At 43.9% G+C, this 27,363-nt stretch overlaps 1 protein-coding gene across 5 annotated transcripts in view; it reads right to left on the bottom strand.

Annotated features, from left to right (window-relative positions):
* Positions 1-2,658: 2,658 nt before the first annotated feature.
* The window catches only part of ALDH18A1 (aldehyde dehydrogenase 18 family member A1), a 37,016-nt gene continuing 12,311 nt past the window's right edge, over positions 2,659-27,363 (bottom strand). For 4 of the 5 annotated variants that reach the window (XM_034061756.1, XM_034061754.1, XM_034061755.1 and 1 more), the window contains 15 exons: positions 26,233-26,382; positions 26,038-26,142; positions 22,846-23,004; positions 22,174-22,264; positions 20,551-20,675; positions 19,184-19,328; positions 15,275-15,348; positions 14,539-14,638; positions 12,756-12,976; positions 8,953-9,090; positions 8,649-8,844; positions 8,375-8,496; positions 6,193-6,379; positions 4,522-4,617; positions 2,659-3,530 (listed from right to left, as the gene is read on the bottom strand). In XM_034061756.1, coding sequence (XP_033917647.1) covers positions 3,349-3,530; positions 4,522-4,617; positions 6,193-6,379; positions 8,375-8,496; positions 8,649-8,844; positions 8,953-9,090; positions 12,756-12,976; positions 14,539-14,638; positions 15,275-15,348; positions 19,184-19,328; positions 20,551-20,675; positions 22,174-22,264; positions 22,846-23,004; positions 26,038-26,142; positions 26,233-26,382 — 2,091 coding nt within the window. In that variant the 3' untranslated portion in view covers positions 2,659-3,348. The remainder of the gene's footprint in view (positions 3,531-4,521; positions 4,618-6,192; positions 6,380-8,374; positions 8,497-8,648; positions 8,845-8,952; positions 9,091-12,755; positions 12,977-14,538; positions 14,639-15,274; positions 15,349-19,183; positions 19,329-20,550; positions 20,676-22,173; positions 22,265-22,845; positions 23,005-26,037; positions 26,143-26,232; positions 26,383-27,363) is intronic. The other variant, XM_031044759.2, reaches the window with a different exon arrangement.

The following is a 27,363-nucleotide window of genomic DNA, read 5'->3' as shown; positions in this document are numbered from 1 at the left end:
ATCCCAAAGTCCTTCTCCCCAGGGCTGCTGTGAATCTGTTCTCTGCCCAACCTGTAGCTGTGCCTGGGATTGCTCTGATCCGGGTGTAGGAACTTGCACTTGGCTTGTTTGAACGACATGAGGTTGGCATCGGCCCACCTCACAGGTGTGTCAAGGTCCTTCTGGATCCCGTTCCTTCCCTCCAGTGTATCAACCGAACCACACAGCTTGATGTCATGGGCAAACTTGCTGGGGCGCACTCAATCCCACTGTCCATGTTGCCAACAAAAATGTTGGAACAAGATCTGTCCCAACACCGATCCCTGAGGGACACCACTCATTACTGGTCTCCAGCTGGACATTGAACCGTTGACCACAACTCTTTGAGTGCGACCATCAGCTAGTTCTTTATCCACCGAGTGCTCCACCTATCAAATTGATGTCTCTCCAATTTAGAGACAAGGATGTCATGTGGGACAGTGTCAAACGCTTTGCACAAGTCCAGGTAGATGACAACAGCTGCTCCACCCCGGTCCATCAGTTCCGTAGCCCCACCATAGAAGGCCACCAAATTGGTCAGGCAGGATTTCCCCTTAGTGAAGCCCTGCTGGCTGTCACCAAGCACCTGGTTGTTTTTCATGTGCCTTAGCATGCCTGCCAGGACAATCTGCTCCATGATCCTGCCAGGCACAGAGGTGAGACTGACTGGTCTGTAATTCCCTGGGTCACCAATTTTTCCTTTCTTGAAAAGGGGGGTTATATAAATTGCAGCAGCATGGGAAGGTGAGGCAGGGAATGCCCAGGACACACAAGAGGGGTGACAGGGCCCCAAGGGCCTGGGGCTCACTGCAGCTCTCACCACCGCTGGGAGAATTTGACAGGTCAGATACTTCTTTCTCCTTGTCTCTTTCCTTCTTCTGTAACTCCGGTCACCAGGCAGTCATCTGCCTCAGAGAAAGCGTGGGTGTCTCACAGCTCTTAGGAGACAAACTTTCCTAGATACATTGCCTCTCATGTAAGTGAGCTACATGGCAATGCTGCTGATGCATACAGACCCTATGGTGCACGTCAGTGGTCTGAGCTGCTGTAGACAAGGATGAGGGATCCTTCCTCATCCAGAGACAGGTTCTCTCTTGCCTACAGTGGAAACATCTACTGGCTGGGTGGCCTTTGATTTAATCTTCTTTAACTTTCTTTGGCCTCTCCAGCTTCAGCTGTGACAGCTCCCATCCACAGCAAGAATAAGTGCTCCCCTGTCCTTTTCACCCCCACAAAGTGACGAGAGCGAAACAGGACAGAGACAGCTCATGCAAGCCTGAGGTGGATGCAGTTAAGCAACATGCCCAGGGGTGGAATGGACACACGCATCCTCAGCATGGCCCCTGGGAGAGCCAAAGAAGCAGCAACTGTTATTACCATAGGTCACCCCTGGCTGGAGCCCCTCCTCCTGCTGGTGCTTCTGACAGCACATTTGAGGTCTATCTGGCTGCTGCCACCTCAGGACCTGGGGGAGGCCTGGGCCAATGGGAAAATGGGAAAAGCTCCCCCCAAAGGGGAAGCAAACAGCACTCACCAAAGGGTCTCACTTGCCTCACCAGTGGCTTCTGCCCTCACATGCTGCTGGCAACACCCAAGGCCACTACGCTGCCATGCTGCTGCTGGTACTGCACATGTGCCTCTCAGACTAGGACAGGAAAGAGGCACAAGCAGCAGGATGTAGGGCAGGGTAAGAAGGACTGGAAAGGGGTAAAGAGGGACTTCAGTAGAAAGAGGTAGAGGGATAGGCAGAGGAATGTGGAAGTATAAGAAGGGAAGGATGAACAATAGTGCAGTAGAACAATGGAAGGAGAAAATGCTGGTGTAGAGTATGAAGTATTTTGGTGTTGGGGATGAGTGAATCACAGGAGTACTGGGGGCTTTGTATTTATGGAGGATTTATGGATGGTTTCAAAACTTTTAGGGCTGTATTAGTGGTGGTGGCAAAGAAGCATATACGGTGGAAGGAAGAGGGTTGCCTTGGGGTCAGCAGGGGAGCCCCACCCCAGAGAGATGCTGAGTGCATGGGTGTCCTGCAGTTGTCTGCGCACACGTGGAGAGCGGAGGACACGCACGCCTCAGTGCCTGCGGCAGGCTCAGGGAAAGGTTTACTTGCTTTGAGCGCACCAGGTACCCAGCGGCGGGGAGATGGTTTTTACCCTGTCTTCTTGCTTCCCCAGTAACAGTTCTCCGGTAACTCTCAAGGTTGCAGTTATTGTGCCTCGACCAACCACTCTCAAATCTTCTCGATTGTTCAGCTTTAAACTTCCTTTCGCCTCGCCAGCCATGTTGTATAGGCATCCACGGCATGCCTGTCCTGCTACAGGCCCTTCCCGCAGCTCCCGGCTGTCCGTGTCCCCAGCACCGACACCACAGGACAAAGCACCTCAGTCCCTGCAGTCCTGGCACAGCCAGCCTGAGCTGCCGTGCCGCACTCTGCCAGCTCCACAGGCCAGGAACCATCCGCCACTACCGCAGCGTCCCGCTCGTTTCACCGGGAAGTGAGGTGTCGCTGCAGGGTCACGGTGCGGGAGGGGCTCAGAGATGTTCCTCAGGCCCCCGCTGCAGCACACCAAGGAAGAAGCGTGCCTGCAGGCGTTATGCACCCCAAAACAGTGAGGAAGCAGCACTGATCTCGGAGGAGGGGTTGCAGAGGGTCAAGTTTTATATGAAACCAAAGAAAAATAAACCTTTGGTACAAACAAGTATCAAAGTTCACACAGGAGATAGTTATTTATCTACAATAGTAAACAATACAAAGAAATGAGATATAAAAGGTTTCTTGGTCAAAAGCTTATGCATTTGAAACACCTATGCCCTTATCACAAGAGTAATCAAATACAAAGAATGAAAATGTAAAGTTTTCTGGCTTTCAAGAGCTGGCTTGATCATAAGACAGAATGGTGAAAAACAAAACAAAAACCAACCAACCAAAACTCAAGCGGCTAGCTGGCTTGCTCTCAGAACAGACAGCAGCCGAACAGCACAAAGAGTTAGAAAAAAACTGATGCTCTGCCACTAAGCATATTTGCTATGAGTAACAGGGGATACAAAAACAATGCAGCAGGTATTTAAATCTTTCCTTAATTACCTGTGTTTTGAAGAATTCTGTCTCTGAGAGAAGTCAGGTCAGTTTGCAAACACTAAGAAACAGAGTCAGAAAAAAAAAATAAAACTCACAGAGGGGATAATTTGGTATTTGTTGTACTGTGGAGTGACTGAGAACAGTGTTCCTGAGGATGAAAACTAAACTCCATCGCCAGAGTGCCCTGAAGTCTGAACATCTCCAGGAACTATTTTATAGCCCTAGGGCTTCCCGCTGCCCTCATGTTCTCAGCTGGTATTTCTCTGAGGGAGAGGGAGGCTCTCATGAAGATACTTCATGCTCCCATGCTCTGAGAAGTCAGAAACAATATGATTGTCCCCCCTAAGCAACCACTTTGTCGTTAACAGTCCTTCAATTCCCACTGGTCCACGTGCATGGATACGAGAAGTACTAATTCCCACTTCAGCACCTGCAGGAAACACACAAGATACAATGGTAGTTAATCTTCAGAAGATGTTCACTTCATACTTACGAGTTTCGCACCTTTATGTAAAACCAGTTGCCTCTCAGTGACCTGCTTTTCTCTGCTCCCCTCCAAATGCTGGATGTTTACCTGATTTAAAAGTTAGAGGAACTTAACTATTACATTATCACTTGTAATGTTTATACTTCTGGCTGCTACAGTGTTACTTTTAGAGAGAAAGATGTGAAAGGTACCTCCTTTTTTTTTAAATTTTTAAGCACTGCATTAGTCACAATTGTAATCTCATCTTCTGTCCTTTTTGATCACATTGAGGAGGTACTGCAAGACCCTGGCTAGAATTGTTTTAATTCAATAGAACACTAAATGTTCCAGGTGACACAGTAAGAGCTTGCTATGGAGATTCCTGAGTTTCTGCCTCAGGAAGGAATGTTTCCCTTGTATTCTGCAGTCGCAATAGGTGCACCTCTTTATTTAAGCAATAGATACTTGGTTTGTTTCTGCCTTTCGTTCTTCAATACTGCGGGGCTGGCACACTAGACAGCAGCTCAGTCGGCCCAGCAGGAATGAAGCACGGCATTCCTTACAGCATCATTAGAAAGATAAGCAAAAGAAAAACTGTTCACTAGTTTCAGATCCTGTGTTGCATTGTTCTAGCATATGTGCATACAGCATACTTTGTTCTGATTGGACAGAACTTCAAAGGATCCAAAACAACTTTGCTTTCTATGCTAATTTAATCTACATAGTCTGTGTAGTAGTATTAGCTGGTGCTGACAGGAAAGAGATAGTAAAATGTCTGTCATTCCAGATGGATGAAATGTCTAGGCTTCAACTTTTCCTTTTTCAGGTTTTCCTGAAAACCTTGTATCAGACAATAAGGTCAGAAACTAATTCTATCTTCCAGGATTCAGACTGCTACACTTTTCATACAACAGCAAATCCTGCAGTCACATTCCTGCAGTCTTTTCCCCCTTACCAAGTCCAAATCTATAGCCATCAGAGAATCGGGTGCTGGCATTCCAGAAAACACACGCACTGTCCACATGCTGGAGGAAGAACTCTGCTGTTTTCTCTGGAAAAGAGGCAGAGAAAAATGAAATCCAGTACATAGAGAATGAGCATGCACTCTAGTAAACACAACATAGTACAGTGAACAGGTAACAATACAACTTTCACATGGAGCCTTATCAGACAGTATGTAAGCAGCCTGTGCCAAGACATGTTTATTTATACCATCTTCACAATACGTTTATCAAGTAGACACAGCTGCAAATGATACAAGAAGCTTGCAAAGATTAGAAGAAAGAAAAAGCGCCCCAGTTTGAACCATGTCTTGCCCAGAACCTGCAAACAGGGACAGTTGTATGACTGGGGAGAAAGGACAACTTCCCCAAACAGTATTTTGCAGCCAAACTGAGACAGTTAAACTAGAGTCAGCTCTTCATTAGAGCTCAGACATGGAATTGTTCCAGATAATAAAAAAATCCTAAGCTTAATTGCTATTGCAGGTAATACTTGGGAAATACACAACTGCAGAAATACCCCATGAAATCAGCTAACTAAATCTGTTTAACACAGACATGCAAGATCTGAGCAAGCTCAAGCAGATTTATACAAATCTTAGTCCTCTAGAGGACTCCATTCTCTGTAAGACTGAGAGCTGCAGGTCAGTCATCCTTAGTGACAAGGACGACTTATAAACCTAATATGATCACAGATCTTTGTGACATTAAGCTTTAAGTTTATATTAAGCTATATTAAAGATCAGCTATATTTCCAGTACACTTCCTAGCAAATCACTAGTGCACCAGGCCCCATGGCAGTGGGCTACGGTATCAAATATGTATCTTTTAGTGACACTCATTTAAGCTCAGCAAGAGGTACAGAAACAGAAGTCTGCTTGTCTCACACATCTGCCCAGCCACAGATCAACATGAACTTACTGCAGCTGATCCTCAGGAGTTCCAGGCTTGGTCTGGTTGGAGAATCAACCTTTGGCTGCAGCCCTAGCTACATTTTGAACTGACAGAGTGTTCAAACTGCATGTGGGACAGGTGCTAGGGATGGGAGCAGCACAGAGCTGCAAAAAAGGAGCACAAGTTCACAACTAAGAGGCAAGAAACTGTGAACTGAGATCAATGCAGCTTTTGTACTACGGATGCAGAAGTGAGAAGTAAAGGACTGGAAGAGGCAGGGAGAAAACATTTGTGGTCCCTGTTTACAAGGCATAAAAATTACATGGGAAGACAAAGTGGATAAAGTCTGATCTTCCCTACAATCCTTATTCCCACTAGCCTTTAGAGGCCTAAGGACATCTTCGGGATACAGGAGATGTTTCTGCAAAACCTTCTGATGTAGTAAGTCTGCACAATACAGGAACAGAAAGCAATTTGCCTGGCAAGAGCATGTGCTGACTTGCCATTGGCCAATCACTCAAGCGTATTCCTTAAAATGGTGAATAAGGGTCACACAACATGTTTTCTCTGAGCTAAATGGGACTGCAGGCACATTTGACTCATAGGCGGCCAGTTGGTTATGCCTACTACAGACCCAAGAGAAGAACAACTACTGCAATGTAAGTGGCTACACTAACACCAAGGACTGGCAAACTAAACCAGTAGCTTAAGGAAGCAGACTGATCACTAACCATTCTCTGTGATGATAACATCTGTGTGAGAACTTCCATACTTGTGGATGTGTTCAACAGCCTCTTGGACACTGTCCACCACCTCAATGCAGCACTCCAGGTCCCCATATTCTGTGCGGAGAGATTTCACTTCTGAAGGGCTGAATGTCAAGTAGGATGCAAACTTTGGGCCAGCGTGAATCTTCACCTACAATAACAGAAACATTTTGCACTGCTGACCATACCAATGTGGTCCAGGTGAAAGTGTGGTTTCTGGTACTCTGTGTAGGACAGAGTGAATTTTCTTCTCAGCAGCCCTATGGTGCTATGTTTTGCACTTGGGATTAAAACAGTTTTGAAAACAAACTAATATTTTTGGTTGTTGCTGAACACAGCTTGCACAGCGTCAAGGCTTTCTCTTCCCTCCCCCTCCCCACCACAGCTGACCTGAACCAACTAAAGGGATAGTACATGCCATATAAAGTCATGCACGGCAATACAAACTGAGGGAAGGGTTTTTTGAAGAAGAAGATAGGCACTGCTCAGAGACGGACTGGGATTTGGTCTGCTTGTGGCAAATGGCAAGTAATTAGCTTTGCCTCACTTCTATGGGCTTTTGGGGGTTGGTTGTCCATTGCTGCCTCTCCTTCCCTCCTCCTTCCCCTTTCTTCTTCCTCTTTCTTTTGCATATCAAACTATCTATCTTTCAACCCACAATCATAGTAGCTGAAACACCTAAACAATGAGAGACAATATACAATTGATACAGCAGAGAAATCCCCATGCAAACAAAACACAGGAAATTTTGACAAGACAAACATAAATGGGAAATAAGGCACAAGTCTGCAAAATTTGAAGGCTTTTAAGAAGGTATCTGTAGAATGGAATTTTCTTGTGCAACTGTAAACTACTTTACTTGCAAAATCCTGCTCAATCTGAAGGAGGCCTGCAAGGATTCTGGAGAGGGACTCTATCTGGGACTGTGGCGACAGGACAAGGGGTGATGGGTTTAAACTAAAACAAGGGAAGTTCAGCTTAGATATAAGGAAGCAGTTCTTTATTGTGAGGGTGGTGAGGCACTGGCACAGGTTGCCCAAAGAAATGGTAAATGCTCCATCCCTGACAGTGTTCAAGGCCAGGTTGGACAGAGCCTTGGGCAACATGGTCTAGTGTGAGGCATCCCTGCCCATGGCAGGATGTTGGAACTGGATGACCTTAAGGTCCTTTCCAACACAAACCAGCCTGGGATTCTGTATTTGCATATTTCTTGTTGTCAGGTCATATCAGACAGAGGTAACATCCTCCCCACCGTATTAGGAGCTAGACAGGTAGCGGTGGAAATGTACTAGTCCTCACACTCCCCCCATCCAAAGTCCAGAGACCCACACCTCACTCTGTCCTTTCCAATGACAAAAAAAAAAAAAAGAAAAAATCCATTAAGTGAGGACTTGCTCCTGATTACCTATCAGCTTCTTTCACTGTGATCCTTTCAACATCATCAGAACATAAGGCCTCCCTAATGTAACTGCATTAATCACTGCCTGTACACTCTATTTGCCAAACACGCACTGCTATGTGAAAATCCTTGATTTATGTGCAGTTCACACTACTTCATGGATATTTCTCTCCCAGTGCATCTCTGCTACCTGTACTGAGAAAACGTTACCCATGTCAAAACAACCAATTAGTATGCTGCCTTTCACTGTACCTTTGACATACTAGGAGGGCGGGAATAATGGGCAGGCAAGATGAAAGGTTTAAAAAATGCGGCTGAAGCATATTCATAAAGGAGAAAAACAGAAAGTGAATTCACTTGGATAAAAAGCTAAATTAATGAAGAAGAGGCCTTGCATCTGGGAGGTTAACAGCAATTAAATCATAATTAAGAAGGGCAGAGAAAGGGTTGTGTGTATGCTTTTCTAAGGCAGATGATTTGTGCTATATAAAAGGAAGTATTTGTATCCCAATAATGGCACACAGCTGTCCTGAAAAAGCTGCTTTAAGGTAATTTCTACAAAAGGCCTTGAGGTTGTGTGGAGAATTAGAGAAAGCTCTTCTGTAAGTTCATTTACATGTATAAAGAGACATGCAGATAACTTAAGTGTTATGCCATCATAAAACTAGATATGGCTACACCAGCCAGACCAAATGTTTCTAAAGTGCTGGAAAAAAAAGGCAACAGAACAAAACACAAGTGACTAACCTGTTCTACTCTCAACATGTCTATGATTTGATCAAACAACGGGGTTCTCAGCAAGTCTCGATGAATTAAGAGAGTTTCCAGAGCATTACAGGCAGCAGGATATTCACACTTTGAGTCTCTGACTGAGGTTTAAGAGTAGATAATTGGTTACATAGCATTTACAACAAAGATTTTGAACAGCATATGAATTATCAGTTACCATCACCATATTGCATACTCAAGATATCAAGTTCAATTACATCTGTGTGATTTAAGTCATCCTCTCCCAGCTTACTTATTCGTGTAACCTTCTCAACGCTGGCATCTGTGTCCACATACACGTGACAGATCCCTTCACTGTGTCCCATCACTGGGATTCCCTTAGCAGCTTTCTGGATATTTCTGACTAGCTGTGATGAACCACGTGGAATGATTAGGTCTATCAGCTTATCCAAACGACAGAGATCTTCTACTTCTTCTCTTGTATTCACCTGTAGTAGTTGAATACAAACAATCTACAGTTTGAACACTCAAGTTCTGCCTATACTTTTTATACATACCACATCAAAGAAATCATTGGTTTAATTCTAGGCTCTTACTAGTTGCACCGCATCTTTGACCCCATGAATGGAGAGTGCTTCTTGTGTCAGATGATGAAGGATTTGATTGCTATGTGCTGCCTCCTTCCCTCCTTTAAGAAGTAGGCCATTTCCACTGGCTATGGCCAAAGCAGACACCTGTCAGAAAAGAATTTATTCAATATGGGGGGGAGATAGGGAGGGGGTGTCAGAGACAGAGTAATCTGTCTCTTCTATAACACCCACAAAATAAGAACAGGATTTTTAATCCTGATGATTTACTCAATGTAAATTTATGGTTTTCATTCTAAGGCACCAAATAAATAAATAAATAAATCATTACAAATAACAGCACATTTAACTCCAGAAATGAAATGTGTTAAGTGTTTCAGGAACAAGCCTGAGTTTTCAGGGTACTATTGCCAGGGGCAAACTGCAGCAGACAGGTCAGAGAAAACCCTGAATGTAGACTCCGGTATGAATTAGGTAGCTATATGGGCAATCACCCCAGGGAGAATAATTTTAGGTGCAAGAACTTCTGTCCCCAGTCATTCTTGCAGAAAACGGCTAATGAGCTCTTCTATAAGCACGAAGAACATTTTTATCATGCTGTCTGAAGTCACAATCAGACAACGCTTGCTGCAAGTATGAGGAAAAACTGTTGTAGACAATAGGTCCAGCATCACCTATATAATTTTGCTTTCATGTTCATAATCAGAAGCAACCAACTGATGCTCTTGCCTTTCTGTTTAAGGTGCCAGATTTCATGCATTTGAGACCAGCAACATAAGTAGATTATATTTCAAAAAGTGCTTTGAAAAAGCCACTGCTTTTTGGAAGTTAGATAAAAAATTACTTCTGCTGTTGAAAATATATACCCAATTTGTTAACTCTCCAGACCCTAGTTCTTACTGGTGTTTTCCCCACTAAACTGAAAACCTCTTTAACAGAGGGTGATGGTAGGTCTTACTGTTTCAGTTTTTTGTTCTTTTCTACAAAAGAGTGTCTCAGACATGACAAGGCTCTTTTCCCAGACCTATGTTATTTTTGTATCCCTATTTGTCTTTCTCACCCCAATCCTATTCACAATGGCCTCACAATTTGCCTACCTCTTTGGGAGAAGGGGGAGGGAACAAAAAAAAAAATAAAGTATTACACTCCTTTAGAAAATAGTCATCTCCAGAACCTCTGCGTGCGGCCATCCAGCCAGTCCTTTATCCACCGAGCAGTCTATCCATCAAATTTAGAGACAAGGATGTCATGTGGGACAGTGTCGAACACTTTGCACAAGTCCAGGTAGATGACATCAACTGCTCTACTTCTGTCCATCAGTTCTGTAGCCCCATCATAGAAGGCCACCAAACTGGTCAGGCAGGATTTCCCCCTAGTGAAGCCATGCTGGCTGTCACCAAACACCTTGCTGTTTTTCATGTGCCTTAGCATGCCTGCCAGGACAATCTGCTCCATGATCCTGCCAGGCACAGAGGTGAGACTGACTGGTCTGTAGTTCCCTGGGTCATCCATTTTCCCCTTCTTGAAAATGGGGGTTATATTTCCCTTTTTCCAGTCATCAGGAACTTCACCTGTCTGCCATGATTTTTCAAATATGATGGACAGTGGCTTTGCTCCTTCAGGACCCGTAGATGGATTTCATCAGGTCCCACGGACTTGTGCATGTTCAGGTTCTTAAGGTTATCTTGAACCTGATCCTCTCCTACAGTGGGCCCAAGGTTATTGTTCTCACAGTCCCTGCATTTGTCTTCCAAGGTTTGGGTTGCATGGTCAGAGCATTTACCAGTGAACACTGGGGCAAGGAAGTCACTGCAAACCTCAGCCTTCTCCAATTCCAGGGTGGCCAGTTCTACTATTTGCTTCCAGAGAGGGCCCACATTACCCATATACTTTGTTTTGGTGGCTACATACTTACAGGAGCCCTTCCTGTTACCCTTATCATCCCTGGCCAGTCTCAGTTCTAACTCACCCTTATCCTTCCTGACCTGAGCCCTTGCTTCCTGGACAACATCCTTTTATCCTTCCTGGGCTGCCAGTCCTTGCTCCCACCTTCTTTAAGCTTATTTTTCCCTTCTAAGTTTTCTCAGCACTTCCTTATGTATCCATGGAGGCCTCCTGGCCTTCTTGCCCCACTTCCTTCTTGTCAGCACACAACACTTCTGACTTTGGTGATCCTTGAATATCAACCAACAGTCTGGGGCCCCCCTGCCCTCTAGGGCTTTATCCCATGGAACCTTACTGAGCAGGGTCCTGAAGAGGCCAAGTCTGCTCTCTTGAAGTCCAGGGCAGTGAGCTTGCTGCATACCCTTATCACTGCCCTGAGGATCTTGAACTCCACCATCTCATGATTGCTGCAGCCAAGACTGCCTTGGAGCATCGCATTCCCCACCAGTCCCTTCTTGTTGGTGAGCATGAGGTCAAGCATGGCCCCTCTCCTTGTCAGCTCCTCTCACTTGCAAGAGGAAGTTGTCTTTCACACAATCGAGGAACCTCCTGGATTGCTTGTGTTGGGCCCCCCTGAGATACCGGGGTGATTGAAGTCCCCCACAAGGCCGAGGGCCTGCAAGCGTGAGGCTGCTAATAATGGTAGACATGGGAGATTAGTGCCTTGTCATTTCACGGGAACTTTGCCTAGAGCATACTCCCTTCAATGTGAAATGGGAAGCACTCACAAAATTTAGGTACAAAGTACCATGCTGTCCACTGGTTGAGTCCCTCTTCTAAAGTAATCTGTAACCATTGTTTTCTCCTCGAACACCTGCTCATGTTAGAGAACTCTTTAATCCATCTTCCTAGACACTAATGTTAATTGTGGGAAACAACTTGTGTTAATTGTGAAGTTGTTTTGTTTACTTATTAAAAATCTGCTACAGTTGCTTAGTAGTTGGGAGTTAGAAAATAAGATTATGGTTACCTCTGCAATATTAGTTCAGTCCCCATAATTTGCATGCATTATAACAGCATTTACTGACAGCAACAGTCCCACACTGTGCTGCAGATGAAGGTATTTGATTTTTAAAATGCCTGCCTTATTCCCAGCAGAACATAAATGACATTCACTTATAGTACACCAGTCAAGATTTCACTAGCCCTTCCAGAAAAGTCAGTACCCAAGAACTCAGGACAGCATTCTTCTTCACACCCACCTCACAACAAGTGAGTAACAGTTACCATTCCGCCTCATACAAGCAGCGTCAGTACAGGACAGACCATACAAAGCCTGCAACTTCTGTTCTTTCTGTGCTCAGCCAATTTTTATTGGTTTATTTTTTTAACCATGTATTCCTAACAGTTACAGTTAATTGCTAGCATCTGTACAAAACAGTTCCTGTTTAATCCTAGCCTGCAGCTCAGCTGTACACAGCATGGACAGATAAAACAAGTGCTCATTGGTAGGAGCCTCCCACGCTATCAGTTAGGCACTGAACATAAGTTTTTAAGATAAATGCGGAATTTTCATCATCTGAAGATAACTCTTATGTTGGGTTTATTAAAAGAACAAACAAAAAACCCAACCAAAACCAACAAAAACACACCAACAAAGAAACCCCAAGACCCCCAAAATGCACACCAGATTAATGAAACAAAAAACAAACAAAAACCCCACAACCAAAACAACCCAGGCCTGAATAACTCTGCAGAAGGAAGTCCTAAGAGTATTTCTGCAGGAAACACAGGGATGCCAACAAAACCAATTTTAGAATAATCTACACAAGAATCCTCTGAGACAGTACTTCTCACAGCCCACCAACAGAAATAACCTTTATTTTGTCATCAAAGAATTTGCAACAGTGTAAATATGCCCTCCTTACCTGTGGGAGGCAGTCAGGTCGGGACTCAAAGATCACGAGAAGGACGCCAATAGGCACTGTCACCTGCTCCAAATCCAGGTCTTTTGCTATTCGTGTTCGGCGAATTACACGGCCAACACTCTCCTGTGAGGATGCTGCGATCTGACGCAGACCAATAGCCAAGCTGTTCAGCTTTGATGTAGACAGACTCAAACGTTTCAACAATGGAAGGGCCAATCTCCCTAAAAGCAAGGAAAAATTGTGCTGGAGACAGGGGGGCCCTTACTACAACAGAGACATTGAGGTGCTGGAGTGGGGCCAGAGAAGGGCAATGGAGCTGCTGCAGGGCCTGGAGCACAAGAGAGATGGGGAACGGCTGAGGGACCTGGGGCTGGAGAAGGCTCAGGGGTGACCTGATTGCTCCCCTACAGCTGTCTGAAAGGAGGTTGCAGTGAGGTGTGGTCAGTTTCCCAAGTAACAAGCAAAAGGACAAGAGGAAATAGCCTCAAGTTAAGCCATGGAGGTTTAGACTGGATATTTAGACCGGAAAAACTGTCTTCACCGAAAGGGTTGTCATGCATTGGAGCACACTGTCCAGGGCAGTGGTGGAGTCACCGTCGCTTGAGGGATTTCAAAGTCATACAGATGTGGCACATGGTTTAGTGGTGGATATGGCAGTAGTAGATTTATCGTTGGATTTAATGATCTTAAAGGTCTTTTCCAATCTAAACAATTCTATGAATCTGTAGATCAGTCTGCCTTGGCTCAAGCAAAAGCAACTTAAATAAGTGGTGAACCTAAGGAAAATTCAGTTATTTCCTACGCCCTAGCAAGAAACCCACCTGAGATGAAAAATGCACAGCATTAAGTTCAGTTGCCACAATAAAACCGCTCAAATGTGACAATGATTTCACCCACCACCACATTTTCACTTAATGCGGTTTAAGTCATTTGTACATGAAGCAACATCAATATTCACAAAGATAAGATTTTTTCAATTTCTAGTACTGCTCTATCTCTGAATTTCTTACAAATTTATATCCTTGCAGTAGTTCTGGAAGGTTTGGGCAGTAATTTCATCTTTCTGTATTACAGCTAGAAGCCTCAAGGCACAGATGCATGCATAGCATTTCTGTTCAGACTGCTCAACAACTGCCTGCATTTTCTAGTCTGAACACATTAAGTTAACTCAGCTAAGGTTCCCTGGCTTCTTCCACAAAGTACTGCAATTCATGATGTGTCATTTTCATACATTTGCTATCCCAATCCCAATTTCTGACAATGTTATCAGTTTAACATGGAAGAATGGGCTTAATCCAAGCTCCCTAAAGGGAATCTCCCTCAATCAGAAGGGGGCATGACTTTTTTTTTATACCAGCAATTTAAGTATAGAGACAACAGCTTTCTCTTCAGGAGCCAAAAATAATTTTAAGCAGCCCAGAAAATATTCACTTTATGCATGAAAAGTATCAGCGGTGATGTTTGTCACATTTAATTTTCAAGCAAGCCTCCTCTGGTAAAATGGAGCACTGGTGTTTGTTTGTTTATTTATTTATTTATTACAATACACTGCTTTATGTTTTGCAAGGCCTCGGGATCTTCCCTGATGAAGGCATCTGTTTTAAATAATTAAGGAAGCTATAGCAGTCTACACTGAGAAGGTCTCAAGGTCCTGGGTTCACAACTCTGTGACAGCCATACTACTCAATCCCAGGAGACAGAAGATGCTAGTTCTGCTCATTTCTTTTGAGGCCCCAAGAGGCTGGAGACAATAGGATTACCATGGAAGGACTTGAAATATTACCTTTATTTTCAGCCTCTTCTAAGTCCTTTTTGTTTGCCAAGAGAATTTCTTCTCTCTGGTCAGTTAGTAAGTCAGCAAGACGATAAATAATTTCCGCTCTCTGAAAGAGAAAACAGTTTCTGAACTAACTTCTTATGCAAAGTCCACATTAGTTGACATCTGGTCCCTTTCAGTCCATTTATGTTGACCACAGCCTCTCAGTGTCTTGACTCCCTGAATACTTGGGGCCTAAATCACATTGAAAAAATGAGGCTGAACACTGCTTCAGCCTTTGCTTTGCTGTTTATTATCTTGCTTTTCATTCTCAGTCTTCTTCCCCAAACCCAGAATGTTCTTTCTTTAAGACCGTTTCTCTTTGCAACAGCTGCAACTACTCTACCCAGCTGCAGAGTAGTAATTCGTTGTCTGCATCTCCTCTTTTGCATACACTACCCACAGGATTGAATAGAGAAAGTTTTTCCAGTCAATTCTTCAGCAGCTCTGAGAACAATTAATTTCTATGTGATATTCAACCCTATTAACATTTTTTAAAATCCACATGAAAGTGTATATTACTTCATATCCCCAAGGTACATTATGCTTTTCTCATCTCTTTAAGCATGCTCCAGTCCAAATGATAGATCTGGCACACAAATAATTGATTCTTGCCCTAAGTGGCCCATCTGTGTTATAAATCAATGCTGTAAAACTTGCCACAGTCACAAACTTAACAAGTGAGGCCATATTGTTCTGTCACCTGCTCAGGCTGTAGAGCTGCCAGGGTCCTGCCACCAGTCCGAGCCATTTCACCCTGCTGCTCTACTGTAGGACCTGCAAAAAAAAACCCAAAATATGATATACAAAGTAACAGCACATGTGAAAGTAAAAAAGTAAACACTAGCCCTTCCATTTTCCACTTCTTTGCAGAAAAGCAGGTACAGAGTCTGAAGCAGACATATTCAAGAAAACTGATGTACGCTAGAACAGAAAAATCTGCTCCTGATACAGTATTACCGTGGTCCCCAAAGGCAGAGAGTCAGGATATTCTGTAAGGTCACCGTGTCAGAGGCAAGGGTGCACCTTGCATCAAAAAGACTTGAAAAAGGGGAAAAGAACCAGGATTGCTAAGTCTCAGGCTACCAAAAGAAGAGGCAAAATTTGAGAATTTTAAGTATTCAAATAAGGAAAACAGAAAGGATTATAAAATAGCATAGCAATGTATACACAATAATGGAAGCCAAAACCCAATCTAACAGTTCACAAAAAATTTGCTTCCCCCTGCCTCTCCCTGGATGCATTTCAGAAGAGCTCCTGCAGAAGGGTGGGGTTTGTTGTTTTGTTTTGTTTTTCCTGGCAGGACCTCAAACAATCCCTCTCAAACTGAAATGATACAGAACAGGTCAGTTGTTTCTATTTCTGAACAAGTCACCAGGTTCAGGCAGCATTTCCCCAAACAGTTTGCAAGCAGCTCATGGATAAACCGAAGTGTGAATTTTAACTGCCCTAAAATTGCCCAGTTCTGTGCTCCCCAGTAAAAAAGAGACATGGACACTGTGGGGAGAGTATAACGAAGTGCAGCAAAGATGATGAAGGGACTGGAACACCTCTTGTACGAGGAAAGGCTGAGAGAGCTGGAACTATTTAGCCTGGAGAAGAGGGTTTGGGGGGGATCTCATCAGTATGTACCTAAAGGTGAAGAAGACTGAGACAGGCTCTGATGCTCAGAGACAGGAGAAGACACAAGCTGAAGCACAGGAGGTGCCTCCCATCAGAAACCACATCTGCACTGCAAGGATGACCAAGCACTGGCACAGGTTGCCCAGGGAGGTTATGGAGTCTCAGTTCCAGGAGATATTCAAAAGCTACCTGTACACAGTCCTGGGCAAACTGCTTGATCAGGGGTAGGACCAGATGATCTTGTCATCTGTCATATTCTCTCTCCCAACCTTGGCTATTCATAGAATCACAGAATCATGGAATAGTTAGGGTTGGAAAGGACTTTAAGACCATCTTGTTCCAACCCCCCTTTCTAGTTCCAACCCCCTCCCATGGGCAGGGACACCTCACACTAAACCATGGCACCCAAGGCTTCATCCAACCTGGCCTTGAACACTGCCAGGTATGAAGCATTCACAACCTCCCTGGGCAACCCATTCCAGTGCCTCAGCACACTCACAGTAAAGAATTTCTTCCTTAGATCCAGTCTAAACCTCTAATGTTTAAGTTTCAACCCGTTACCCCTTGTCCTGTCACTACAGTCCTTAATGAAGTGTCCCTCCCCAGCATCCCTGTAGGCCCCTTCAGATACTGGAAGGCTGCTATGAGGTCTCCATGCAGCCTTCTCTTCTCCAGGCTGAACAGCCCCAACTTTCTCAGCCTGTCTTCATACAAGAGGTGCTTCATTCTCCTGATCATCCTTGTGGCCTCCTCTGGACTTGTTCCAACAGTTCCATGTCCTTCTTATGTTGAGGGCACCAAAACTGCACACAGTACTCCAAGTGAGGTCTCAAGAGCAGAGCAGAGGGGCAGGATCACCTCCTTTGACCTGCTGGTCACGCTCCTTTGGATGCAGCCTAGGATACGGTTGCTTTCTGGGCTGTAAGCACACACTGAAGCCGGTTCATGTTCATTTTCTCATTGATCAACACCCCGAAGTACTTCTCCCCACAGCTGCTCTGAATCTGTTCTCTGCCCAACCCGTAGTTGTGCCTGGGTTTGCTCCGACCCAGGTGTAGGACCTTGCACTTGGTTTGAGCTGGAAAGGACCTTAAAGCTCCTCCAGCTCCAACCCCTGCCACAGGCAGGGACCCCTTCCACTGGAGCAGCTGCTCCAAGCCCCTGTGTCCAACCTGGCCTTGAGCACTGCCAGGGATGGGGCAGACACAGCTTCTCTGGGCACCCTGTGCCAGCGCCTCAGCACCCTCACAGGGAACAGCTTCTGCCTAAGAGCTCAGCTCAGTCTCCCCTGTTCTGGCAGGTTCAAGCCATTCCCCTTGGCCTGTCCCTACATGCCCTTGTCCCAAGCCCCTCTCCAGGTTCCCTGCAGCCCCTTTAGGCACTGGAGCTGCTCTAAGGTCTTCCCTTCAGGAGCCTTCTCTTGTCCAGGCTGCCCCAGCCCAGCTCTCTCAGCCTGGGTCCAGAGCAGAGCTGCTCCAGCCCTCGCAGCAGCTCCATGGCCTCCTCTGGCCTCGCTCCAACAGCTCCAGGTCCCTCTTGTGCTGCTGCCCCAGAGCTGCATCAGGGCTGCAGGGGGGGTCTCACAGAGCACAGCAGAGGGGCAGGATCCCCTCCCTGAGCTGCTGCTCACGCTCTGGGGGTGCATCCAGCACACGGGGGGCAGTTCTAGGCTCAAGTGCACACTGAAGCCAGGTCATTGGGAACTTCTCACCCAGTGCCCACAAGTCTTTCCATGATTTTTTCTGCAGTCAAATTACTAAGCCACAAAAGGCCAAGTGTAATTCACACTAAATAAACATGAAGCAATGTACAGGGGAAATGGAATAATCAGACCTTAATATTGGCACAAATAATATTAATTACTATGAAAACATCATCTAGGTGAACATCAAAAAGCAAATGAAATGTTTGGAACTATTAGAAAGGGCAATTAAAGAACAGATCAAAAATATCATCAATCTTACTAAAACTCAGCTAGGTGCTGCAATTAAGATAAATTAAATCTTCACTTGCATCTTGAAATCTCAAGAAGACCACAACAGAACGAAAACAGTTTCAAACAAGAGAAACAGGGATGACCAAGTTTTTGGAACAGTGTCAGTACAAAATGGCTATGACCAAACCTCTTTCACATGGAAGAGAGATGATGAGTGGAAAGACTATGTCTCACATCTTTGAAGTTGAACAGGGGCTGATCACCTGTACAGGCAGTAGGGGCATTCAATGAAGCTATCAGGATGAAAATTCAAAGCCTTCCCCACCAACCCAAACATTATTTAAAGCAAGCAGTCTTCACATAATTCTAGGTGCAGAGTTCACACAGTATCTAGCTAAGGCTCTTGACTATTGTGACACTGTGCATGCCAAGCCTTTACATGGGTTCAAAGGGTGATCCAACAAATTCATACAAGAAATCAATTGAGGATTATTATACACAAAGAAATTGGCTTGGCTTAAAGCTCAAGTCAAATGCGTCACTCTGTACTTGTCCTATTCAGCTAAGGACACACATCTTTGGTCTGATTTTCTCCAGTGACTGTTAAAGTGATTCTCCAGTGACTGCTGAGCTGTGCCAGCAGTGTAATGGCCAGAAAATATTTCTACCTACCATACCAGAAGACTGAGTTGTAAAAGGAAGTTATGTTAAGAAATAAAAGTAAACACTATCTTAGTTCAGCTGCTCATTCTATGTCCACATCTTCACACTGAAATCTTCAATGTTAGATGACAACATCTAAGACTAAAAATGGTAACAACTCTACTCATTGCATTCTTCAAATGCAAGTCTGATGCAGCAGTTTATCAGCTGGAGGGAAACACAGCAGAGAATTCAAAATTTTCTATTCCTACTTTCAGAAAAGACCTTTCAAAATCCATTTTTCAAGCAGAGTGTGGCTCCCCAGTTATTGTACAGGTCTAGCCAAACTGTAACTCTAACCTTTCACAAAATCTCTACAAGTCTCAATGTACACATTACCTCTGTACTCACCTGCAGGTTTTACCTCTGAAAAAAAAGTTCCAACTTTTTTCCCTTCCACAATGTCTGTGATGACATGACCAGAGATCTTTGGGTGAGTTCCATTTGCAATCACTACAGAGGTGCCTCCCTGGAGGGCCCATAGAGCTGCTTTCACCTGGTGAAGGATAGAGCCAGTTTCAGGAAATTAACTTTTTATTTGAATCACCACTCTCAACAAGACTTCTCACTCCACTTTGATGTCCAAATTCAAAGAACATTCAAGAAAATTCAGAAACTTCCATAATGATGTAGCATTGAATGAGATCATGTATTTGTGCCTTATGTTCCTTTCCTTAACTAGCTGCCCCTTTATGAGTGTACTTCAAATTTTCCTAACAGCCTGCTTTTGTCAAGACTTCTGCAAAGGCATTTTGATCATACATTATTTTTCACCATTACCTTCTGTTTCAAGTTCTTATTGTTTGAATAAACCAATTTTGCTTCTTTTTTTTTGGTTGTTGTTGTTTTTTTGATTCTGCTGCAAATTTCCCTGATATGGATCCGCCATTGGTAATTGATCACTTTAAGGGACCATAGAACGCTACTTGTACTGCAGAGCACTGTCCTTGCTCCAGGCCTAGCTACTACCATATTCCATTAAAATATTATTCAATGCCTTTAGCTGTTCGAATTACTCCCTTAAAGTTTGAGCAGCTAAGCACTGCTTGTGGTTCTGGTCAAGATGTAGATGTATTCTCATTGTTTATAACCTTTTGGTGAAGTTATTAAGTTTGCTGAAGAAGCTCAGGTTTCCACACGGTGTTTTCACCTACTCTGTTCACATTTCCTGTTCATGTTCTAATCAGATTTTTCATTTCTTTGCTTCTACTTTTTGCTTGGGAGTATACCTACTGTTGGAACAGTAATTTCATTCAGTAGGATCTCAGCCTCTCCTGGTGTGTCAGATGCTCCAATTCTGTAATCATATTTATTGATTTATGGCTCTCTGCTGGACTCACTGTCACATGCTTTGTCCTCCTTGTGCTACAGTGTCCAGAACTAGACACAACTCTACAGATGTGGTCTCACTAATGTTGATAGAGGGAAATACTGATTTCTCTCGATGATGGCTATGTTCTTTCTAATGCAACCCAACCAAGACCCCTGCATCCCTGCTTTCCAGCCAGTCAGCTCCCCAGCCCATATCACTGAATGGAGCTGCTCCTCCCTAGGGATAGGACTTGGTATATCCCATTACGGAACTCTATGAAGTTATTCTGCCCATTTCTGCAGCCTGTCAAGATGCACCTGAATGGCAGCACAATCTTTGCATCTATCTCCCATTCCCAAACCTGCTTTTCCTTCCCAATTACAAAACAAATGTTCTATATTTCTACCTTGGCTTCCATGCCTCCCATTCCCACTCGAGATTTGGTTCCAAATGTTACAGATTGCTGATCTCCTGGGTAGAATATGTCAATTAGCTTTGCATCATCAGATCCTGGAGGGCTGTCAAAGAGTCCTGAAATAAATAATAAAAATCTGTTAGTGCTATACACCTTCATCTCCAAAGCTCACCATGAAAAAAAAAAAGAAATCCCTGAGGCTGAAAAGCTGTTATTCCTCTTCACAGGATGGCAAACTGACTGAACCCTGCTTTCTGTGGAACTGAAAGTTCAAGAATTACAACTTTACCGAAAGCATAACAAGTAAGAAACTGAAAGGGCCCATGCTGAATGGCAGCATGCAGGCTGGGAGGTAGTGACATTTGGTTGAGGTTACAAAGACTTTTTTATATGTTCAATATAAAAATACTTATGTAGGCTTACATATACAAGCCCATAACTAAACAGGCAAAGGATAGTCCTCCTCACCAAAATCTCAGCTGACATTCTTGATTGCTGGGTTGTACAGTGATAAACTAGGCAATTTAGAAATAGGTAAAAAGGGTAATTATCAAATTCTGCTAAGAAGGAACACCACACTAGATGCATACTAATTTTTTTTTAAAAAAAACAAATCTGGTAATTGTATGTAACTATGTTATTGACTGACACTTTGGTTTACGTAACACGTTAAACCTGAACTTGTTACATGTTAAACCTAAACACCACACTTCCCAGAAATTCTATGTGAACAAATACTGGCATTACAAATCAGAAAGCACAAGTGCACACTATCTGTGTCCCCCTAGCTGGCAGAGGGGAGAACATTAATCTTTCCATAAATGAATAAAATTAGGGGATGGTGGTGTTGGGGGTTAATTTTTTTACAAGTTGTTTTGACTATTGCTTTTATGAGTTGTTCTCAGTAATTTCAACCAGAATCAATATGAAATCCAGCTGGATGTGCTAAAAGAAACTGTGCTTATGTAAAGGCATCTCCTTCCACCTCAGGGCATACAGTATGTGCCAAAGTCCAGGATTCTTTCAGGGTCCACTGAAAGAAACCCAGTGAAGATGAAAAAGACTATGTGAGTTGCATGATGTTGACTGCACTGATCTGAAACTGCACTCACTACCCTTTTCTCTCTCTAGAAAAGGACCTTTAACATCCATAGGTGACAGACTTATGTCACAGCAGCACAGCTCAGAAGACTAGGGCAGTGTAAGCAAAATGCCTGGGAGTCAGGAAAAGCTAGCAAGTTCCATGTATCTGGAAGGCAATAACCAGGACTTGTAATATACCTGTAATTCACTGAAAGAAAGAACCTGCTGCCAGGAGAAACAAACTATTGTAGAACAGGTTTTGGCTTATACTCCTGATTCTAAACACATATGTATAAATCCTGACTACATCATACAATTCTGAAAAGCTAGCAGAAGTATCATAGTACATATGGCATTCTGGGTTCTGGAACAAGTCCAAGTTCACATGCATTCTGACAGTCTTTAGCTTATGCAACAGTATCAACATTGGATATATTCCTTAAGGAGTTATGTGGTAAGTTGTAATTGTCCCTGTAAAATATATGAGCTGAAGAGATCAGTAAACCCCAGTTACAGAAATGACTCACAAACCTTCTACATCTGAGAGAACAATCAGGAGATCAGTTTTCATTTCCACAGCCAGTCGTGCTGCCAGACTGTCATTATCCTTCACACTTATCACCTGCAATGCACATGCATATCAACACTACTGGATAGTGGGAGAAACTAGGAAATACTCAGCTGAGGCATACAAAAGCAAGCTACCTCAGGACTATCAGGTCCTTTTGAGCTTCTTTGTTCACACCCACCAGAAACTTAGAAGATGATCTCTGTGCCAAAGTAGATATACTTTTGGAATGCAGTGAAGTGGTATCAAAATGACCAGCAGTGTGACCAATACCTGTGCTCTCCATATTAGTGCCCAGTGACGGGGCAAGAGGAACTAACTGACCCTGCCTTTAAGCAGGGGTCCTGGACTAGATAACCTGAGGAAGTCCCAACTTCAGCTCTCCAGTGAAAAACAAACCAGACATGCTTGCTTTTGGCAGAGCAGATATCACCTGCCCTGCTTTTTCCCCACAACACTATACCAAGCCAGAAACAGACAGGTCAGCATAGTCTTCCAGTACCCTCCATCCACACTACTAATTTTATACGTTTGTTTCCCATCTGTAAGCTTCAGAGGTGCCTGATTATGGCATTAGTGAAGTACAGATTAGTGCTGTACCAGCAGGATCCACCCCTTTGCAATACTTTACCCACATTTACCCCCTGCAGATCACTGTTTGGCTCTGGAGGTGGAACAACAGCATCATTAGTGTTAATTATAGGGACAATATTCATTCTTAAAAGCTCATGCAATGTTCCATTTAAGTTCCGACGCTTCTGTTCATCATGGAAATCCAGGTTGGTGACTAAAATCTAAAAGAAGAAAAAAAAATCAACATTACTTAGCCTACCACTTTCCCTGAGAACATCGTAAGTGTATGTACTAACATGCCATAACAGATCAGTGGTACCTTTCAGGTCACTGAAGAAACATAAAGAATACAATTAAGAAATATTCTTCCCATAACATTTTCAGGTTTATGTGCCTGAACTTCCACTGGAACCTGCAATAGCCGTTCTTGGGCTGACAGATCACAGGCTCCAAGAATCAACTGGATAAAAACCCCACAACATAAGCAGAACATAAATGCTGATAATAATTACTAAGACCCAAACCAATTCAATAGCTTACTTAAGACACTGCCTTTCTTGCTCTCCCTCGTGCTGTAATGTTTCTACTGTTGTAAGCAGGAGAGATGCTTTGTCTCAAGACTTTACTTCAGCTCTAGAACTCGCTTTTCTGAAAGAATCTTGATGTTAAAGCCCCCTGCATGCAGACTCTACCCCTTTCCTTTCAGTATTTTAAGGAAAAGAACCCTCAATGTCTGAAGAGACTTCGTTTTTTTTCTTTTTTTCATTTTTACTCTGCCATTGGGTATTTGAGAACTAAGCAAACACAACCACCACACAAATGCTACAATAGCACTTGGAATCAAAATGTACACTTACTTTTCTGGCATGGCCAATCAATTCTTTTAAATCAAAGGAATGACAGTTGTCTACAGACTTCAACAAGAGTAAAATCCAGTGCAACTTACAGTGATTGTTAGATATACTGTAAACAGTTTAGTGATGTTACCCAGACAGTCTCCTGGCAAGAATTCACACTGCAAGTTCCTAAATTTATTAAAAGTGTTTAAATAAATAAGGTCTTATAGTTGGTGCAATTCTATATTCTCACAGTATTTAAGATAAACAAAGCTTGTTTATGAGTACTTCAATTAAATACAGTTGCAGCATTTGCTACTGGTAGAAGACCCTGGCTGGGAATACCATCACCCACAAGTTAGGAAGAATTGAGGAAAAGATAGACAGGAAGTTCCAAAGCGTGGATATGCACTTCTATCAGCATTACAGAATGTATGGCATCAGTTCAGCTACCTGTGATTTTTAAGCACTCACTTTGGATCACCAACTACAGCTTTTATTACAAGATCTTAACAGGCACTCCCCCACCATACGTAAGCGCAAGACACACATGAACATCAAAAAGTGTATTTGCTTCACCTTGATGACACCTAACACCATTTCAGAAATACTTAGCAGGGCCCTTCTGTATAAGCTACCATCTACACTATAATAAGCCCCCAAAGTAGGATGCCAATAGAAATCATCGAATGGTTAGGTTTGGAATGGACCTTAAGATCATCCAGTTCCAACATCCTGCCATGGGCAGGGACGCCTCAGACTAGACCATGCTGCCCAAGGCTCTGTCCAACCTGGCCTTGAACACTGCCAGGGATAGAGCATTTACTACTCCTTTTGGCAACCTGCTCCAGAGCCTCACCTCCCTCACAATAAAGAACTTCCTTATATCTAACCTGAACTTCCCCTGTTTAAGTTTAAACCCATTACCCTTTGTCCTATCACTACAATCTCTGATGAAAAATGCAAGTCTCAGTAAGAAGAGAAAAATGGAAGACCCAGGGAACTACAGACCAGTCAGTCTCACCTCTGTGCCTGTCAAAATCTTGGAACAGATTCTCCTGGAAAGCATGCTAGTGCACATGAAAAACAATGAGGTTGTGGGTGACAGCCAGCATGGCTTCACAAAGAGGAAATCCTGCCTGACCAATTTGGTGGCCTTCTACGATGGGGCTACAGAACTGATGGATGGGGCAAAGCAGCTGATGTCATCTACCTGGATTTGTGTCAAGCTTTCAACACTGTCTTGCACAAAATGATGGATGGACTATTTGGTGGATAAAGAACTGGCTGGATGGCCGCGTGCAGAGTTGTGGTCAATGGTTCAATGTCCGGATGGAGACCAGTAATGAGTGGTGCCCCTCAGGGATCGGTGTTGGGACAGATCTTGTTCCAACATTTTTGTTGGCAACATGGACAGTGGGATTGAGTGCGCCCCAGCAAGTTTGCCCATGACATCAAGCTGTGTGGTTCGGTTGATACACTGGAGGGAAGGAACGGGATCCAGGACCTTGACACACCTGTGAGGTGGGCCGATGCCAACCTCATGTCGTTCAAACAAGCCAAGTGCAAGTTCCTACACCCGGATCAGAGCAATCCCAGGCACAGCTACAGGTTGGGCAGAGAACAGATTCAGAGCAGCCCTGGGGAGAAGGACTTTGGGGTGTTGATCAATGAGAAAATGAACATGAGCCGGCTTCAGTGTGCACTTGCAGCCCAGAAACTAACTGTGCCCTGGGCTGCATCAAAAGGAGCGTGACCAGCAGGTCAAAGGAGGTGATCCTGCCTCTCTACTCTGCTCTTGTGAGACTTTACTTGGAGTACTGTGTGCAGTTCTGGTGTCCTCAACATAAGAAGGACATGGAACTGCTGGAACAAGTGCAGAGGAAGCCACAGGGATGGTAAGAGGGCAAGCACTCCCTGTATGAAGACAGGCTGAGCAAGCTGGGGCTGTTAAACCTGGAGAAGAATAGGCTGCTTAGACCTCACACAGCAGTCTTCCAGTATCTGAAGGGGGCCTACAGGGTGCTGGAGAGAGGCTCTTCATTAGGGACTATAGTGGTAGAACAAGGGGTAAGAGGTTTAAACTAAACCAGGAGAACTTTAGGTTATATATAGCGAAGAAGTTTTTTACTGTGAGGGTGGTGAGGCACTGGAATGGGTTGCCCAAGGAAGTTGTGAATGCTCCATCCCTGGCAGTGTTCAAGACCAGGTTGGAAGGAGTCTTGGGTAACACGGTTTAGTGTTTGGCATCCTTGCCCATGGCAGGGGGTTGGAATTCGATGATCTTAAGGTCCTTTCCAACCCTAACTATTCTATGATTCTAAGTATAGCAGCATATAAAACATGGAAAAAAATGCAACAAAAATTCCATCACTGACTGAAGTAGCAAGTCAGTCTAGAAAAGCAGTAATCCCTTACCTGAGCTGCACAGATGCTGTACTGGGTAAACATGGCCTCATACAGAGCCATCAATCCACTCTGGCCAGCTGCTGCACAGGCTCGTGCCTCCAAGACTGGAATAGCCTACAAAGATGAAGAAGAGTTGTCAGGCAGTGCCTTGAGCAGGTACTACCCAATAGTCAAGGGAAAACAGGAATGGCCCTAGCCACTCACCATATCTTTCAGCTGACTCTGGCCTGAATGAAGTGCTTGCCTCACACTCTGAGAAAGCAAGATCTCATGACGCAACCGCTGCTTCCCAAAGGCTACAGCACCACTGGTGACAATCATCATCTCCCGGCCCTGATTTTGCAGCACAGACACCTGTAAGCACAGTACATAAGAAAGAGGAGTATGATGACTGCAAGCATGACAGCTCTGGCTATTTATAGATAAACCTTAGGCTCACCAGTTCTTGCTAACTCAAGCGTTTTGCTTTATCCATGTGTAAAGCAAGGCAACCACTCTCTAAAATATTCCTGCATACTTTCCCAACCCCTTAGGAGCTATGCAAAGGACTGCATGCAGTCTATAGCTCCTGCTAAACTTTCTTTTCACAACGCCAGGTTTTATGTCAAAATTATGCTTAAATTTTCAGAATACCTATTACGTGGTAAGACTTCCATGCCCCTCACCCTCCTCTTCCATTGCTACAGGTAAGGAATGATAAAATGAAAAAGATGTAAAGTAGAAGCTGTCCCTTCCATCAACCTTCTTATTCAGAATCCATTCGCAAACTGCCATTATACAGTAACTTTGAATGCTACAAGTGAAGAAGCTAACTCAGTACAGCTTTTAACTACTTCTTCCTCACATGCATCTGGACAGATTCCTTTCAAAGTTCTAAAGCTCAATGTCTTACATGAAAGTATTACGTTAACTTTACTTCCCAGAGAAGACATGTTCAGTTTCCCCTCCCAGAGTCATCATTTCATTTTAGAGACTCAATCCATTAGTTGATCCCCATTTTTTTCTACAAGGAATGAGGTTTCAGGCTTTCTCCTGGATAAAATCTGCAAATGCTCGGGTTATCAGGAAGGGTCTACTCTTTCTGCATCACAAACTTCAGTGCAGACTTCCTACTTCTCATGGTTTAAACCAAGTCTGCACAGCTTGTGCACTCACTCCCCCCCTTCCTCCCCTGACTCCTGGAGAGTTGAGGAAGGAGAATCCAAAGAATGTAGCCCCCATGGGTTGAGATAAGAACAGTTTAATAGCAAATCACTACTGCTACTACTACTACAAACAATAATGATAAAGCAAATAACAAGTGAAGAGAATACAACACCTCACCAGCCACCAACC

Source organism: Melopsittacus undulatus, chromosome 4 (assembly GCF_012275295.1).
Source record: "Melopsittacus undulatus isolate bMelUnd1 chromosome 4, bMelUnd1.mat.Z, whole genome shotgun sequence".
Taxonomy (NCBI): Eukaryota; Metazoa; Chordata; class Aves; order Psittaciformes; family Psittaculidae; genus Melopsittacus; species Melopsittacus undulatus.
The sequence above is the reverse complement of the archived record's forward strand: the minus strand, read 5'-3'. Positions and strand labels throughout refer to the sequence as shown.